General features: G+C 40.5%; 1 protein-coding gene across 1 annotated transcript; it reads right to left on the bottom strand.

The window, feature by feature from the left end:
* Positions 1-375: 375 nt before the first annotated feature.
* On the bottom strand, positions 376-17,585 carry si:dkey-178e17.1 (tricarboxylate transport protein B, mitochondrial). Its single transcript, XM_046387984.1, has 9 exons — positions 17,452-17,585; positions 7,657-7,764; positions 6,785-6,884; positions 3,591-3,729; positions 3,227-3,311; positions 2,950-3,054; positions 2,717-2,832; positions 2,521-2,594; positions 376-2,067 (listed from the first exon to the last, which is right to left on the bottom strand). The coding sequence occupies exons 1-9, from the start codon at positions 17,561-17,563 to the stop codon at positions 1,953-1,955; spliced, it is 954 nt and encodes a 317-aa protein (XP_046243940.1). The 5' UTR covers positions 17,564-17,585; the 3' UTR covers positions 376-1,952.
* Between the last annotated feature and the right edge of the window lie 4 nt (positions 17,586-17,589).

Raw genomic sequence — 17,589 nt, 5'->3', positions numbered from 1 at the left:
AAAAAACAAATCTGCATGCTTTCAAGTTTCAGATGCTCGATTTAATAAGCTTTGAAACCCTCCTACAACAAAGGACTTTACATTAAGCACAGACAAAAGGAGGGACGGTATTTATTGCACAGGCTTCATTATAAAGAACCACATGGCCTACACAGCCACTGATTTACAATAATAATATTTTCTCTTGGTTGTTTGGCAGGAGGGAACAGAAGCATTTTGTTCCATACGTATTGTAACACAGTTACATATTTGTAGCAATACTTTAACTATTTTCATGTCACTAGTGATGACACAAGGAGGACAAGTAGTTCTTGCAACCATATGTTAGAGAAACAATATGACTAGACTGGACTAGAGATCTCACATTGGCAGTAAGATGATTAAAGAGTTTAATAGGTCGATAATAAATGAGGATACTTCTCAAGTTTCAGCAAACAAACTGTTAAAAGGCACATGAGTGAGAAGTAAAACCAAACCCTGAATGAAAGCGGTGAGGAAATGGACTCGAGCAGATCGTGACTCCCAACATCTCTGGTGGATGATTCTTTCACAGTAAATGAAGCAATGTCTAATTGTGACCCCTCGTCACCCCTCGTTAATGTCTCAACCCCAGAGTTATTTCTCGAAAAAATGAACAGAAAAATGCGAAAGAACATTTTTCATATTGCCTTTAGAATTAATTATCTCGACAACTTAGATTTATCTTGTGACCCACTGGAGGGGCCCCGACCCCCATGCTGGGAACCTTTTTGTGTGGGAAGCAGAAACTGCCTCTAATGTAAACAGAAGACAAATGTTGATAACAATGATCAGTAGTGCTTCCACTGAACGGTGAGAAGAGGTTTGGTTACTTTTGTCAGTATGACTCAGAGTAGTAACGTCATTTAGACTCACAGTGAAATACAGCAATTAAATATTAACATCTTTTAACACCTTTATACTCAGACCAAATCACAAGTTACAAGCTAACAGAATATAGCCTCTCAACATATTTCAACATTCAACTTTCAATAAATACATTTGTAAAATCACAATAAAAGTCACAATATCTGCTGTTCTCTTGCAAAGATCATCAGGCTACTTTTGAATGTTCTTACTCTGAACACATTTTCATAGTATAACAGGTTTGGTATTTGGCACAGGAATAAAATATATCTCACTTCACAGAAAAAATATAATGCTGGTAATGAAGTAAATTAGAATCTAGACTGTATAAAACTAACTGGCATATTACGAATGTAAAATCATTCTATTAAAGGCCTACTCATGGAAGTTATGGCAGTTTAAGTTACTATAACTGCAACCAGCTGCAGTCTGGCTCCTCTGGATTTAAAACCATATTAGGCACAAGAGGAGACAGAGAGCAACGCTAACGAAAGAAAACCCAGTATGAAACCAGCATACTGACAGTAAACATCAGTAAAACAGCTGTGGCTAACCAGAAATGATGTCCATCAATGAAGAAGGGTATTTTACAAAGTAGGTTTACATAAAAAGTGAACCAGATGACACGAAAAAAGGCTGAAATGCATGCAAATATGTTGTTTATAAGCAATAGTTGTTGTTTTTTATTACCTTAATATTTTTTTTTTTGGTTCACATTTAGAAACTGATGATGCATCTCTGGGTTGAAACACCTTTTTTTTCATAATCATTTGGCTGACTTTATAATCCAACTTGGTGAAATTAACCCTTCGTGCTGAGCAGCACAGTCTGCACACACTCCGGCTGTCCAGATGTGGGCGACACTGAGCCTCTTTGTTCTCTGCACCCCTCCTGTACCCCTTTAACTTCCTGGTTAGCATATGACACTGATCTAAGTTCATTTCTCTTTCTCAACCCCCCACCCCCCCAGGGCTGGTTTTAGGATACAGAGGAGGTGTGCAGAACTCAGATCTGTGTCTGATGCCTGGGAAGCAGGACGCCACTGCCCTCTCTGTGCGTCCAACAGCTCATTCAGTCTTCCAAACCATATTCAGGACCTTCACCACTTCCTCATAGATGATGAAAACTATGGCCACATCCAGGCACACACGACCCAGCCGAGGAACTGTCCCTTTGTAGAAACTAGACACGGACACAAAGAGAGAGAGAAGGCCCGTTATAAGATATCAGTGATTGGGAAAAGGGACAGTTATTGATGGATGGTACATCTCTATATGCCACAGGACTTTATGAACATACAGTCAGGACACTGTGAACAAAATTTCAAAAATTTTGTTGTTTTTTTTTATTCCTACTGAACATGTTCCTATAAAAACCATAAAACATTCAAATAAAAATGCAATACAAATTTTGTGAGGCTAACTGGTGACAGGTAAAGGGCATCCTTGAAAGGCTCAGCCATTCACAAGCAAGGACGGGCCAAGGTTCACCACCACCACTGTGAAACAAAACTGTATAAAGGATATTACTACATGGACTCAGGTACGCTTGCTGTGATAAAAGGGGTTAAAAGCCTGCTGTGAAATTAACATTGAGAAACAAAGCTACACAAAAACAAAGTGGATTTGTACTCACGCTGCCAAGCCCTCATATCTCAGGATCTTTAAAGCACAGTCCACTGTGTTTTTATATTTATGCGCTTCCAGACCCTTCGGAGGGAAAACAAAAGACTTTTGTTATTTCTAATCAATGTCAGTAGGTGTCCACAAATTGACAGGTTTGAATTAAAGCACAAGCAGTGAACATGAAATCCTTGGCTTGTATCACGTACTTGCATCCTTGTCTTGATGACATCTAGTGGGGTGTTTCCAAAGACACTGGCAGCTCCTGCTATGGCTCCAAAGGCTCCAGTCACCAAGGGATTGATGGCTTTATTTGGGTTATCACCTAGTGGAAGCATGTAACAGAGAAGTCAGTAACCAGTGGACATCAAACAATAACTGTGTGTCCCAAGTCCACATGGACACTACACAGACAAACACATACACCCTTACGCATACTGACCTTTGTACCAGTTCTTGAGCGAGGTCATCACAAAGAATCGAATAGCTTGGTTGGAGCCCTGTTTAAGGACCGTGGCAGTGAGACCCTGGTATGTCCCTCTTAATCCTGACAAGGCAAGAGAAGTGGGTATATTTATTTTGCTCTTCTTAGATACAGTAAATATCATTATGTCTGGATGCTGCATCTTTTTAATTCATTACCACAACGTTTTCAGCTGCATTACCCTGTCTGACCAGTAGGTGTCAGGTGAGTTACATGAACTAAAGCCAGTCTTTACCTTGAGCCCTGATGATCTCTTTGACTCCGTGGTAGAAGCCCTTGTATTTGGGGTTGGCTGAAGTCTGGTCATGAATGAATTTAACCTTGGGAGTTCAAAAAAAAATGTCCAAAATGGTGAGTGTTGTTTCACTATTACAGGAGAGACACACAAAGTGGTGAAGCTTGCCCAAATCAAATTGAGTTCAGTGAAAGTGCAGGGAGACAAAATCAAACTATTTGATACGCTTTTAAAAATGTTATGTGTTTATTGCATGGACCAAACTTCATTGAGACATCATACACACAAGTACAGAGGACAGATGCACTTATTGTGCACTATAAATCCTACCAGAAATCTGACCAGAGATCAGTTGTTTACATACCTTGATGGTTTCCATAGGACAGACCACTAAAACAGCCTCCATCACCCCGGCTCCAAGCCCGCATAGCAGGCCTCTGGTGCTATCCAGTCGACCAGACTCATCCTTTGCCCGGTTGCTAAGGAATTCAAACACCCCAAACCTGAGGAACGTGACGGAGACAGCAGCGAATTATGGGACAAGTTACCACAGAACTGCATCAGCAGAAGACATTATTGTAGATTGCTGTATTACTAAAACTGAATGATCTTTACAGAGTTTCAAGTCTGCAAAAACAATCCAATTAATGCAGCTTTAATCACCCAAGGTCAACTTCCATGTAATGTTAGTGTTTGATGAAATGCTTCAGTAAAAGGCTATAACAAATGAATAAAATGAAACAAATAGATGGCATCTCTGTAGTCAGAGATAATGAGATTATGCTGCCTCTCATCAGCAGAAACTGGGTTTACATTCCATGATTCAATGACTACAAATAAAAACAGAACCTCAAGGCAAGAAACTTCCTTCCAACTCAGATATTTAGTGAAGACGAACTGCTGAAAGTGCAGGATGTGCTTGAGGCTTTTACTTTATTGTCCTGCATCTTCATTAAAGATGCACCAATAAACTGGCGTGTCTCAGTAACCAACGAGTGACCAGTAACAGCTGCCATGGAAGCCAGCCCAGAGAGGGAGTTAGACAGTGTGTGTGTGTGCATGTGCGTGTGTGTGCGTGCGTGTATGTTTATGGGTCTCTGCAATCAGAAAATGTTGTGGCAGCGAGTCCTTTACAAGAAAGGTTATTTATAGATGGAATTGAATTGTGGTGAAGGCCGGACGCTGCCCGGTACATTCGGCAAAGAGGCGGGGGAAGACAGACACTTTGTCTTGATGAATGCTTTGTTTTCCTCTCTGTCTTTTCTCAGTCTGCTTGAACCATTTACCTGCCGTCGCCCCGCATCTTACAGAACTCCTCTCTTATACCACGGATCCTGCGATTTCAGTTTACTCCTCCATCTTTCTATGGCATGATTTTCCTCTGCTCATTAACCTTCCACATCTGTTCCTCTGTCTCACTGCTTGCACACACTTAGTCATTTTTTTTAAAGACAGACTCCACGCAATTAACCGCCTCCCACTGTCAAGCAGGAACAAACAACACATAAAAATAAATCCATTCGTTTCTCTCCTTGTGCACGCCACTTGCTGACTTGAAATACCTTTTTAGCTTTGCAGAGAGTAAAAAATGAAAGACTGTACCTTCCTACAGCTCGCTTCATCTGCACGGAGACGGCAGCGCACTTAATAACTAACCTTGTGAAACGAATGCTATTCATTAAAGGCTGCTGGAGAGAAATATGCCACTGCCAGGCCTGTTCCTGTGCCAATTTACTCTACCCTACCCATTTAAATGGACTAAACTTCACAGTTAGAATACGACACATCATGTTTTGGCTGACATCCACACTCAGAGATAAGTCATTCTGGACAGTGCTGCCCAGTCTTCATTACTGGGATTTTCCACACAGCCAGCTGTGCAGGTAGGAATAGGAGGTGGAAACATTACGGAAAGAAAAGATGCTGGAAAGACAAGAGAGAGAGGGATGAAAATATGGATGAAGGGTTCAGAGGAGGAAAAGGTCAAAGGCTCTCTTCTATGTCCCTCTTATAGTCCTCTGACAATCCTCCAGCAGATTGCAGGATGTGCGATGGTGCACAGGCAATCAGTTAATGGGATGGGGGAGAAAGAGGGTTGAGGAGGTGAAGGAGTGATAGGAACGGGGGAGGGGAAGGAAGCTAGAGGAAGCAAAAAATGAATGGATCAAACAGATGACGCAGGGAAAGCGCTAGTCAGTGTAAAAGGACCAAGGTGTTCTCCATAAATCAGATCCTACTGTTCTCATTCCAGTGACTTTCAGTCTCTCTGTCACGTGTCAGTTTTTATTCATCTTTCATCTGCTGCTTAATCAATTCTTCCAGCTGACTTAGGTAAACTGAGGATCGACCAAACCCACAAATGATCACAAGATACAGCAAGATAGAAAAACTGTCAAAAAAGATATTTCTTGTTCAACGTGTCTATGAACTTTTCCTTGTGAGTTACTAAATATTTTCATCTTCAGGTCTCTAGAAAGTATTCACACACAGGGAGAAAAAGAATCCACTCTGATATCTGTCAGACATCTGCACTGCATACTGTACTGTTCTGATGGGTCACAAGTAAATATAGCAGATATAGTAGTAGATATAGCTTCCTTTTGAGGCGTCTATAGCTGAAAAGGGAATCCAGTGGGCTAAATCATTGAATCGAAATGTATACAACTTGCACAGAGGAGGTTATATTTCCACCACAATACAGTCTGATGACAAGAGCAGAAAGAGGACAGGATCTAAACCCCTGTGCTCCTCCATGCCATACTTCCTCCAAGAAAACTCTCTTTATTCAGACTCCCTCTGGAAAAGGTGCTGGAGGCTGACTGACACACTCATATACGCACACACACACACACACACACACCCACTGGCAGAGTATCAACACGAGTCTCCCTCTCTGTACCCCTATTGAGACCCTGCCTGAGTTTGAGTGGCATCTTTGCTCCGCCTGGCTGGGCCTGTCTCTCCATCGTCCAGACAGGCTCTACCCTCCAGCACAACACACAACACACACACACACACATACACACACAGAAAGAAAGAAAGAAATGATGAAAGAATGAGAAAGAGAATAAAAAAAACTCACAATAAAGCCATCTGGTTTTGTGCCACACGTGTACATATGTGTGTGTGTGTGTGTGTGTATGCCCATGCACTGCAGTGTGCACACTTGTCAAGAGGTAAATGTCATTGCTGTGAAAGAATAACGTAATTATAGCGAAGGAGAGTGTGGCATTTATGCCTTCCATTGTGGGTAATGGACTAGAATAATAGATCACAATGGCTTAGCTAAAATTGTGCATTTTGTTCCAGCCTTTAATGTACACAAAAAATAGTAAAGTATACGTTCTACATTTTATATTTATAATATACGCATAAGATAAAAAAATATTAGAAAATTTCAAGTGACAAAAAATTTAAAGCAATAAAGTAGATTATTTTTACTTTAAACAGTGATGACAATGCAAGACCAGTATACAGATTGTACAATTGAAAGGTGTGCAAATTATAGTTGAGATGAGCTACTTTTTCATCTATAAACGGTCAGAGTATTTTACTCACCTGACAGCAGATTTGGGGATGGATCCATACAGCAGTGAGCTGAGACCTCTGTACAGTCCTTTAACACCATGACCCTGTACCGTCTGTTTCACACAGTCACCTGGAGGAACATACCTGCTCATTACTGCACAAAATTCGCTAATTTTACATAGAAATACGTTTGAGGTTGAGTGTACTAATCCTTTAAACCTAGTCATTGTAACAACAGCTAAATCCTCCCAATGGCATAATCACTGTAGTGCAATAGTGCTTTTCATGTATTTATTTGCCCGGCGTTACTCAGTACTGAATGGCCCTGATAAAGAATGAACCAAAACACGTGTCCTTCACTTTTGGTTCATTACCATCACAAAAGAGAAATGGAACAAATTGAACCACAGGCTGATTTTCCCCTCAAAACTTGGTGTTTTTCTTTGAACTTGCTTCTTGCTCTCGGAGCCATCAGTCCAGCAATCCATGTTCTGCTGTCTAGCCAAATGTACAACTGAGCTGAAATAGCAACAGCTGTCATGAGCGCTCATTAGCATGGTCTCTGATCCTCAGAGCTCTAGCCAACATTAACGTCCTGGATGTGCGTGTTTGTGTGTGTGTGTGTGTGCATACGCTGGTATATATGGATGGTGAGTGTGCATGTGTGCACTGGTCTGTTCTAAGTCATATAAACAAGCACAGTGACAGCCTGCCAGAATCCCTAATGTACCTGGGGATGACAGGTAATGAGATAATGAGCTCCAGAGAGAGGCAGCAGGCTAGGACGAAAAACAGAACAGAATATACAGATATACTGACAGTTTCCATGCCTCCATGCTAAGCTAATCTAACCAGCTGCTGGTAGTAGCTTCAGTATATTCTGACATACATGTCTCACTCACCTATTCCTCTGTATTTGGGTGGATTGGCCTTCTCATCCAGTTGTAACTGGGTTTTGACATATTCTGTGGGGAAGGTGATGCAGATCTCTATGCCACCTGCAATTCCACCTAAAAAACACAAAATCAGACAAGATGTTTTTTTTCCATAAAGCACTTAAAGAACAGGTGTGAATTATTCTTGAGCAGATGAGTGTGAGAAAATAAGTAAAACCAAAAGGTTTTCACTGGTCAGCCAGCTTTTCTGACATTTTGCTTAACCTTAGCATACCATGTCAGACTAGCTGCAGCCTAACTGAACCTGATTCAGCGGCCCATTGCTGCTATGAATTGCAAGGCGGTCCCATTACGTCATAGATCATAACAGTGACTCCACAAATGGCTTTCCCTCCATAAACATTAAAAGCACTGCAGCTGAGCGAGGAAGAGTAACGAGCCAGGCGAAGATAAATCAACTGCTTCTGCTACGGTTAAACTACGCAGACACTGTGCTGTTTCTGGAACACAAAGTCAGCATAAGAGGAAGTTGTGTGGGCAGATATCTTTAGCGTGTGACTGTACAGAAAAAAGGAAAGAAATCATGTTGTCAAGTGAATGAGTGAACGTGTGAGTGACCGCTAAAGGGTTCAGCCTGAAACACGCCTCATTTGATGAGCCGAGTAGATGAGGACCAGTGTCTAAAAGCGAAGCTAATGCACAACACAGATGAGTCACGAGGGAAGGAGGGAGGACAGAGAGAGGCCTGACATTAATTAAATTATCTGTTCAGCCTGCAGGGAGGGGCTCCATTACCCAGGCCAAGGCCTTCCATTAACAAAATGACACAGAGGCACAAGCACACTGTGCTTACACAGAGGCATACAGACAGCCTCTCCTAAACTAACAAAGAAATTACAGATCTACAATAATTCTTACGGTTAATTATGTGGAACATTTTACTGCACCTGATGTATTTGTGTCAAGTCATGAAACCTGAAGCAAGTTACCACAAGACCACAACAAATTAAAGAATGGGAAGTGAAAAGCAGAAATGCCTTTTTCTTTTGCATGAAAAGTCCAAATATCACTCAAAGAGAAGTGCTTTCAAGAGCAAGTAGTTGTGGTTGTCTTTATTTATGTGAGCTATGAGTTGTGATCACATTTTTACATGTCCTTGCAAAGGAGAAAAACTTTGACCTCAAATGCTAAGAAGCACTAAAATGAAAAAAAAAACACTTCCCACACACTACCTAGAAAAATGTTCATCTTAAAGGTTCTAACTGAATATTTATTCATTTTTGTATTTCAAAACTGGTGAGGTCAAACATGTCAAATCCTAGCTTTTACCAGTGATTTAGTTGATTACTGAGTCCCAAAATCATATTTTCTTACAAATTCAGAATGAGATGATTTCACCAACTTCTATTTCAAAACAACTAGTTTCAAGATGTTTCTGAAATAGTCATTTTCATTATAATGTTTCTTATTTAAAGAGAAAGACTCGTTTTCATGCAGCCCCAGTGAGGCAATGTTTCACCTGTAAACACGTGTAATATCTGTAATTTGTCCCTGCAGCTTGACTCCTCTCATGACATCACTGCCTACATGACCTTTATCACTGTGGCACTGAGAAGCAGACCCTCCACTACAGATAAAAACATATATTTAACACAGGATATACGTTTTATGACTGCAGTAAGTATAAGCAGATAAACCAAACACCCCAAAAAGCCTCTCACTTATATGCTTCTCTTTATCTGCATCTCCACTTCTATGTGTGGGGGTCTGATCTCATAGTGGAAATTGACTTTTACTTTACCTTTACTTGCACATTTATCTAATAGTAAGCAAATTTGAGATCCACATCTTTGACACGTAAATTCCTGACAGCCTGAGTCAAAACTTAAACTAAAATGTATCACACGACAAGATTTTAAATAACTGAGTGTGTATTTTCTGGAAATAATAGGTCTGCCTAAACATCACACATCTATTTGCCTTATGTGATGAACTTAATTTTGACTATCAACATATTTGACGTACTTCAGCTAATATTAGAGTGATTAAGTGTTCAATGATTATGCCTGCATCCACCTAATCAACACAGTTCATCAAAACTGTGAGCACCACTAAGCTGAGTCATGACAGTCATGTGATCTCACTCTCTCTCTCTTACACACACATACACACACACACACACACATACACACACACACACACACACACACACACTTTTATCACCAGGCCAGCGTGCTGTAATTCTTTTTCTAATCCTTGTGGAGTGGTAAGAAAATGTTGCTGAGATGTTACAGAAATCACACGAGCTTTACAACATTCCGTTCCAGCCCTCCTGATCCAGGATCAGTGGGTCAGTGTGTCTTGGGAAAGAATAAACAATAAGCCTCATTCATCTGTTTCCAGTCATGAAAGCTCTGAATGTGAAAACCAACCAGCAGCGACTCAGAAACACACACTGTACACAGCACACATGATCAGTCCTCATCAGACACACTGTGGAGGAGAAGCTCTTCCTTTTTCACCATTTTGTAGGCTACTTCCAAAACACACACATATTTTACACACACATTTAAAGATGACACCCTAAATGACTCCAGTGTAGCTGTCAAATGTGCGTTACACGAGCAAAGTGGCCATTAATCTTTATCTTCACAGGCCTCGCTCTCCTCTCCTGTTGTTAATTTTTCTCTCAGCAGCTCCTTCCTTCCTCTCTCCTCATCCCCACCTACTCTTGTCCACACTGTGTCATAAAATCAATGCATCCACATAGATCTTTGACATATACTGTTACAGGAAAAGAAATTGAAACAGCATTGGGGTAAAATTCAGAACCCAGAGGCGGTGAAAAACAGTGTCGGATTTAAAAGTGGTTCTGGAGAAAACCTTAAGCAGCATTAAAACAGCATTTGTTGATGCACTGCTTAACACTATGCTGGGATGAGGTAAATTCATTTGTTAATCAACAGACTTGTTCAAAGGGAAAAGTCGTTAGATCAACAAGGACTTTAGGTTTTATCCTCTGGGCACCAAGGATTTTTTTTTTCCAAATTTCGGGCCAATTCATGCAAAATTTCACTCAAATCAAAATGTCTGCCTTCTGGTGCCACTTGAGGAAAAGTCAGAGGATCACCAAATGGAGCAGGACAGTAATCTGTGGACCACAAAGGTCCATCTATTCGAAACCCATCTAAGCAGCGGCGTAGTGAAGGGTGTATACAGATACATACAGTGTACCTATGCATATACCCACTTTTTTTCCTCTAAAAAAAAATATTGCATCTGCCTCTTGCATCTGACAGAGATGCTTTCACATTAGCTACAACCACAGTGAGCACTTTTTAATAGCAGGACCTCGTAACTGGATGAATGATATTCGTCAGGGCTCAGTCTTACTGTTTACTCATCACCGTATGTTACGGGAGAAACAGTCAGTCACACATTGTGGTGGCACAGTTTGACAGCAGGAGTGGGCTGTCTGCCTCTGAAACAGGCTACACACAGTCAGGCAGACCCTCTTCTGCTCAAAAGAAAAGGCATCTTTGGGTCCAGAAATTAAGACTTAACAGGAGCCATTCTGCATAACACGTTGCCTTCTTTTACTTTTGATACTTACAGTTAAGTACATTTTTACTATAGGCCTAATAATACTAATAATAGGCCATTTTAGCACTTCACGGAGGTAGATTTTTTAATGCAGGACATTTACTTGTAACACTGTGGTATTACTAGCATCATTTAAGGGTCTCAGTACAGCTTCCACCGCTGACAAAAATGGGGGCGTAAATTAGAGTTTGCCCACTTCTCAAGGATCCGTGACCCCACTGCATCCAACAGCTGTTCAGTCTGGACCAAAGTGGTGAACGACAGGCCAACATAGCTAAACATAGCAGTCCAAAACTCACAGGTACTCTGTGTCCTGTCAACATATTACGATGAAAAGCACCAAATCCTCACAAAAGAGAAACTGGAAGAGGAATAACATATATATATGATATAGATTACCAAATTAGTTGTTCATCAACTTGTACATGCGCACATTCACACAGATATTCATGAATGCCAGACGCAAAGCCACTTTTTTTTGTTTATTTGCAGTACAGTGGGAGCCAGGTGAGCAGGCAGACAGCCAGCTGACAGGGAGGAACACTCTGAAATCCTGTCCTGCCTGCTTCAGTGACTCTAATAAGCATCCAAAACATCTGGTCCGCTAAGAAACTTGCTTTTTCTTAGGAAGAACTGACAACTGAGCTGGAAATAAAGCTTCATTTCCTTCCAAATAAACATTTGTGAGCCTGCTGCATTGTTGAGTAGCTGTGGGTTTTTGCTGAAGTAAAACCTGAAATTATCTTTTTCAGTGATTAAAGTTTCGACTTCAGTTCCGACAATAAAACTAAAACAACAACAACAACATGTCTCTCTTTTTGTGTTTGTACTTGTGCATGTATGTGTGCACAGACCAGCAAATTAATAAGCAGTTTTTCAGCAGAATGCATCTATTATTCATCCAGGTTTCCTTATTTAAATTGTCATCTCTCGTTTTAAATTCTCTTGAGTCTGAGGGAAAGATGCTATTACGTCCATATCTCCAGTCCAATTGGAGAACATCGCCAGAGGACTGATGTACTTCAAACATTATTAATAGAGTCGTAATATTTCTGTTTGCCTCACGCAAAACATGAAAAGAATTATTCATCTGACGTCTGGCCTTTTAGGCTTCCTCTGTCCTGAGCATAACTCCCTAATGCTGCACTGACGCTTAATTACAGGAGGGATGTTGATTAATTTTACATGTGAACTGTTAGAAACGCATAACCCTGCAGCATGCAGATTGTACCCTGATTTACATGAACAAGACAAGCACACACTGGTTGGTTTGACAGTGTGTACACTTGTAAACAAGGTTGCCAGGCTAAAACAGAACAAATAAAAAAGGATAAAACAGTGGGTTTTCATGGCTTAAATTTACATCGCTTCTATAATTTGCTGATTGATTAAGGCCATTGGATAAAGTTAATTTTACTACAGCATCAAAATAAACTTGCAGGGGTTTGAAATGAGCTTGTGATCCATTACATCATATGTTCATGCAGTTACGAGCATTTTAAAACTCTCTTTGTCTGGTACATTCAAGGAAGTTTTGACATCTACGATTCAAGTATTCTTCTGTTTTCACAAACTTACGTGGTCAAAATTTCAGAATTCCAAAACAACGAACGGACAGAATTTTTTTATCAACAATGCATCAACTAATTACGCGTATGTGAAATATTTATCTCGGCTCTGCAGCTCTAGTGTTTTAGCATCTTTCAACTCATCGATTCGGCTTTTACAGCCGAGACATTTACTGTTTTGGTTCAGACTCACCGCTCTCTTCACTGTGGTGCAGAAGGCAGCTGTTCTCACTGTCAAAGCTTTATATATTGTCCCAGACTAGCTGCTAATTAGCAACGAGCTGGTGAACATAGTGAAACATTTAGCTGCTAAAGAGTCAGATTTTTCATAGCAAGAAGCCATAAATAGGTTTTCAAGGACTTTAAAAGATTGTTGTTGGGCAACCATCTTTCAGCTCTAATACATCAGAATATTTTTGAAGCCCGCAAGATAATTACATGAAATTAATTACTCTGCTTGATTATGTAACTGAAAAACAACAAAAAAATATGGTAATTACATGTTCACTCTGATTGATTCTCTCAAACAAGTTTCAAGTAAATTTCTACGTAACAGTGAGATGAATTATAACCGATGACTGCATGAAAGGCATAAAATCAATCTTAAAACTTCAGGTATAAGAAAGTGGTAGGCATAATAGTCAGTATATGTGATTTGGAATTAAAGAGAATTACTGAAACAAATCGCTTGTGATGAATCTCATTTGCTGGATATTCATGAGAGGGACTGGCTATCAGCCTGGCCGATTATTGGAGCCAATATTCATGTTTTCTTTTCGTCCACTTGAGGATAAAATAAATTAAACTTAAAATTAAACTGTTTATAATACTATACTAGTAGTACTATATAATATTATTTACATTTTGTATTAATAATGTTAATTTGCAAAGTAAGTAGTAACTAAAGTGATTAAATAAAGTGAGTGGAGTGGAAGTAAAGCAGCAGAAAATGGATATAGTCAAAGTTATGTACAAGTACCTCAGAGCTGTAGTGCTTGAGTAAATTATACTTAGTTACTGTATATTCCATAACTGGTTATTCCTCACTTTGACACTTCAGCTGCAAACATATATTGGTTTCAAATACTGGTAATCAATCTCCTTGATTAGTATTGATATGCCTCTGTTGTTTAAATCACCACACTAACTGTTTCTTTGTCCAGAGCTGCACTACACCAACATGGAGCCGGCAAGTCGTTGCAGCGGAGGTGGCTGGGAAGTGGACAGAGAAGTGAACTGTGATTTATTATCACACCTCCTGGTAGGCCCACTCGGGGTCTGCGATCAGCAGGACAGTGGAGGGGAGGCGACTGCGTGCGTCACCTGTGACGTGCGGAAACACGGAGTGAGCGCACAGTTTGACAAGCCCTCTGAGTCTGAGAGGAGACAGCCACTCAGAAAAGCTAAGTGACTGCCCCGAGGCTGGAGAGAGCGAGACAGAGGAGAGAAAAAAAGAGAACAAGAAAAGTGACATAAAAACAAGCCTGTCTCAGTGGAAAATCTAATCTATCATGAAATTAAACTAAAATAAGGAATTTTTCTCTCTGTGTCTCTCTGCTTCACAAACTGTGTTCAGAAGGATTTTAAATGAACGCCACAACAGTGTGTGAAAGCACAAAAGCCACCAAATCAGGACCAGGGACCCATTTAGACCGCTCTCTCTCCCTCAGGCCTCACACAGATAAAACTCTCCCTCATTCTGTGTCTCCACTTCAGTCATCGCTTGTGGCTTCTGAGCGGAGACTTGAACTAACCAATGGAAGCAGGAAGAGCACACAGACCTCTGAAAGCTTTGGACCTCCATTAAGCTACTTCTTGCTTTGTCTACTTCAAGGCTTTGAGGCATGAATGTGTGGTTTACTCTCCCCACACAGACATGCTGCTGACCATACCAGATAAACCTGAAGTAGCATTAGCACGTCACACTGGGAGATGCACCACTTGGATTTATGAGGTGCCATAACTGAGTGTGAAGAATCTGTGCTATCAATTTTGGTTTTTGATGGATGACATCTCGGGTCAGACTTAAAGTGACAGTTTGTCTAGCGTTGAGTCATCCAAGCAATGCTCTGAGCATGCACTTTTCACCGAACTACACACACTGACGCACACACTTTCATTTCCAAATCCTTAAAAAACAAAATGAAGATAAATCAAGGGCTTCTTGGCACCGACATCCGAGGCTGCACAGAGCTGAGACAGAGACAAAGCAATCATGCTGCTGTTGCAAAACTGGACAGACAGGCCTGAGACGTGCCAAACGACAGAGAGGAGAAGAGGGAGAAACATTGGGCCATATCCAGTCAATCAGGTTGCACGGGACTGATGGGGGAAGGGGAAGGTCTCACCACAGCCACATTTCCATTCCTCAATGGCTGACAGGATGACAAGGAGAGGGACTATTTTTTTCCTCTCTTCTCCCTCCCCGTACCACAAACTCCTTAACTCTACAATTGTTTTTAAATGTTTAATCCTTTTTCATGTACCATCCTCTCAGTCAGGGCAGTATATAGCAAATCAGTTCATAAGTTCATACATGAGCAATTTGATCACCATGTTGAATATGAAAAGGGTCAGGGTTAGAAACATCAAACTCCCCGAACAAAGATAGATATAAAGGCTTCGATAGGAATCAAGAGGGCCTGTAAACTCTCTTACATTAACCACGTAGGAGACAAGTATCACATTATTTGAATCTAAGAATGCAAGCACACTGAATCATAGAGAAAAGTACATGCAAAAGCACAATTTAAATGATCCTTCTATGTCGATAATCTGGGTCTAAATCTGTGTGTCATTCAGATGTCATTTTTCAGGCCAAAATGACAAAAACCTGCTGGTTCCAGCTTCTCCAATTTGAGGATTTGATGCTTTTCTTTGTCATGATTGTAAAGTAAATATTTAGAGTAATTTTAATGAGTGCTGGCAAAGGTGAAAGAATGAATTTTAAACATCACCTTGGGCCAAAATGAGTCATTGATCAATCAAAAAATGATCAGCATAATATCTAAAATAATCATCAGTTTGTTTTTAAACCTCCAAAAATCAAAATCAAAAGGAATTCATTCAAAATGATAAAATATTCAGCAATAACAAGGCTGGAATCAGCAGAGTGCTGCCATACACCAGCATGTAGCCTGAACACAGGAGCATCTCTGAGAGGCTCTTCATCAGCTGGAGCTGCTGCACCCTGATCATCAACACATGGGGGGGGGGTTGAGGGGTTGGAGGTGGGGGTGGCAGAGCAGCAGGAGAGGAGGTCTGGGGTCTCTGAACCTCAGCGTGGATAAACCGATGATTTATAGGAATAACTAAAACAAGCACGACTGACGTAGTGCTGAACCATCAACTGATTTGTTAAAATGTTGATAAGTGATGAAGCATTTTCCATAATTGTAAAGCAAACATACAACAAGCCTTTGCTGGTTACAGCTTCAGCGCAATGATCTTTTTCTTCCTCCGTTTCACATCATAAATATAATCAATATAATAAATCATTTTGTGGGCTTTTGTTGACTGCTAAAACGGAAAATAAATCTGTGAGTCGTACATATGTCAACCCTGTTGAGCCCAAGACCCAAATCTGATCAACAGATTGATCAATGGCTGTGGAATAAAGCATTAAGATGACAGAATAGATAAATCTTTTTTGAGAGCAGACCCACAAATAGATCAATCCCAAACTAACAGAACAAAATTTAAGTCCACTTAGCAGCTGCTCAGGAACTTTTCGATCATATGACATGATCTTCACCAGCTGAAGCCCAGAAAAGTTAAGAAAAAACCCTGCAGTTTCTTGACAGTTGGGCAAAGAAAAATCATCTGCTAAAAGTCATTTGATTTGCTCTACCAAAAGCTCAACATTAAAGGTGTGTCTTTGGTTGCATGCACTGTCACTGTCCCCCTGCACTGCTGCATGCATCAGTCTGCTCTAATGGCATTATGTAAAGTGCAGCAGAGGTGGTCTTTAGATTAGAGAGATAAAATCACATCAGTGCAGCAGGTAAGATCTGACCGTGACAGGACAAGAGACAAAAGACAGACAAGGAAAATGGTTTACTTCTTCTTGGGCACAACAGCTTTCACTGTGTCACAACTATCAGCAGTTGGTGGAAAAAATGAAGCAATCCTGTTTCACCAGCACATTATCTGCCTTTACAAACAGATACTGCAACTCCGGTAACGTCAAGCTTTCATCTCCCAAAGCATAAAGTGAAAAGTGTCATTATGGAGAGAGAGAAACGCCTTGTTTGTGCTGCTTGCAAACAAAACAAAAACGCGATAAAATGCAGTAAAACAAAAGTGGATTCATATGGTTGGACAAGCTGTGACGTCTGTTTGATTCGGCTTATTTTGAGGGTAACTTGTCTGACTTTTAGTCATCTTAAGTTATAACTACAGGCAATCATCCTTTACTCCACACAATCTGTTTTAATGGTTTGCTATTTCGTATTTCCACTGTACTTCAGCAGTATTACTTTGCTCCTCTGCGCACCGGAAACGAGCACATGTAACCTCGGCTTTGAAAAACTGTTTTACTGAACTGTGACTTTACGGTAACTCCACAACCGCTGACATTTTTTTTTCTAAATGTTGACTTTTCAACGTGACAAATTTAGATTAAACTTACCAGCCAGAATAGCCTTTCCCGGGTGAGTTAATTTCGCTTTCCCCGCCGGCGCCGCTGCAGCCAGACATCGAGGTCTGGGAAAAGAACTGACAAATGTGCCTTTATCCTGCATACTTACACGTTTTGGTTTTTCTTTTT

This window comes from Scatophagus argus, chromosome 4 (genome assembly GCF_020382885.2).
Source record: "Scatophagus argus isolate fScaArg1 chromosome 4, fScaArg1.pri, whole genome shotgun sequence".
Classification (NCBI taxonomy): Eukaryota; Metazoa; Chordata; class Actinopteri; family Scatophagidae; genus Scatophagus; species Scatophagus argus.
This window is presented reverse-complemented; position numbering and strand designations above follow the sequence as displayed.

Excerpts from the sequence above, each read along its gene's own strand:
- si:dkey-178e17.1 (XM_046387984.1), bottom strand. The coding sequence starts at position 17,563 with ATGCAGGATAAAGGCACATTTGTCAGTTCTTTTCCCAGACCTCGATGT. Across the intron at positions 2,595-2,716 it reads TCATCAAGACAAGGATGCAA|GGTCTGGAAGCGCATAAATA; the intron begins GTACGTGATACA and ends TTCCCTCCGAAG. Across the intron at positions 2,068-2,520 it reads AGATATGAGGGCTTGGCAGC|TTTCTACAAAGGGACAGTTC; the intron begins GTGAGTACAAAT and ends GTCCGTGTCTAG.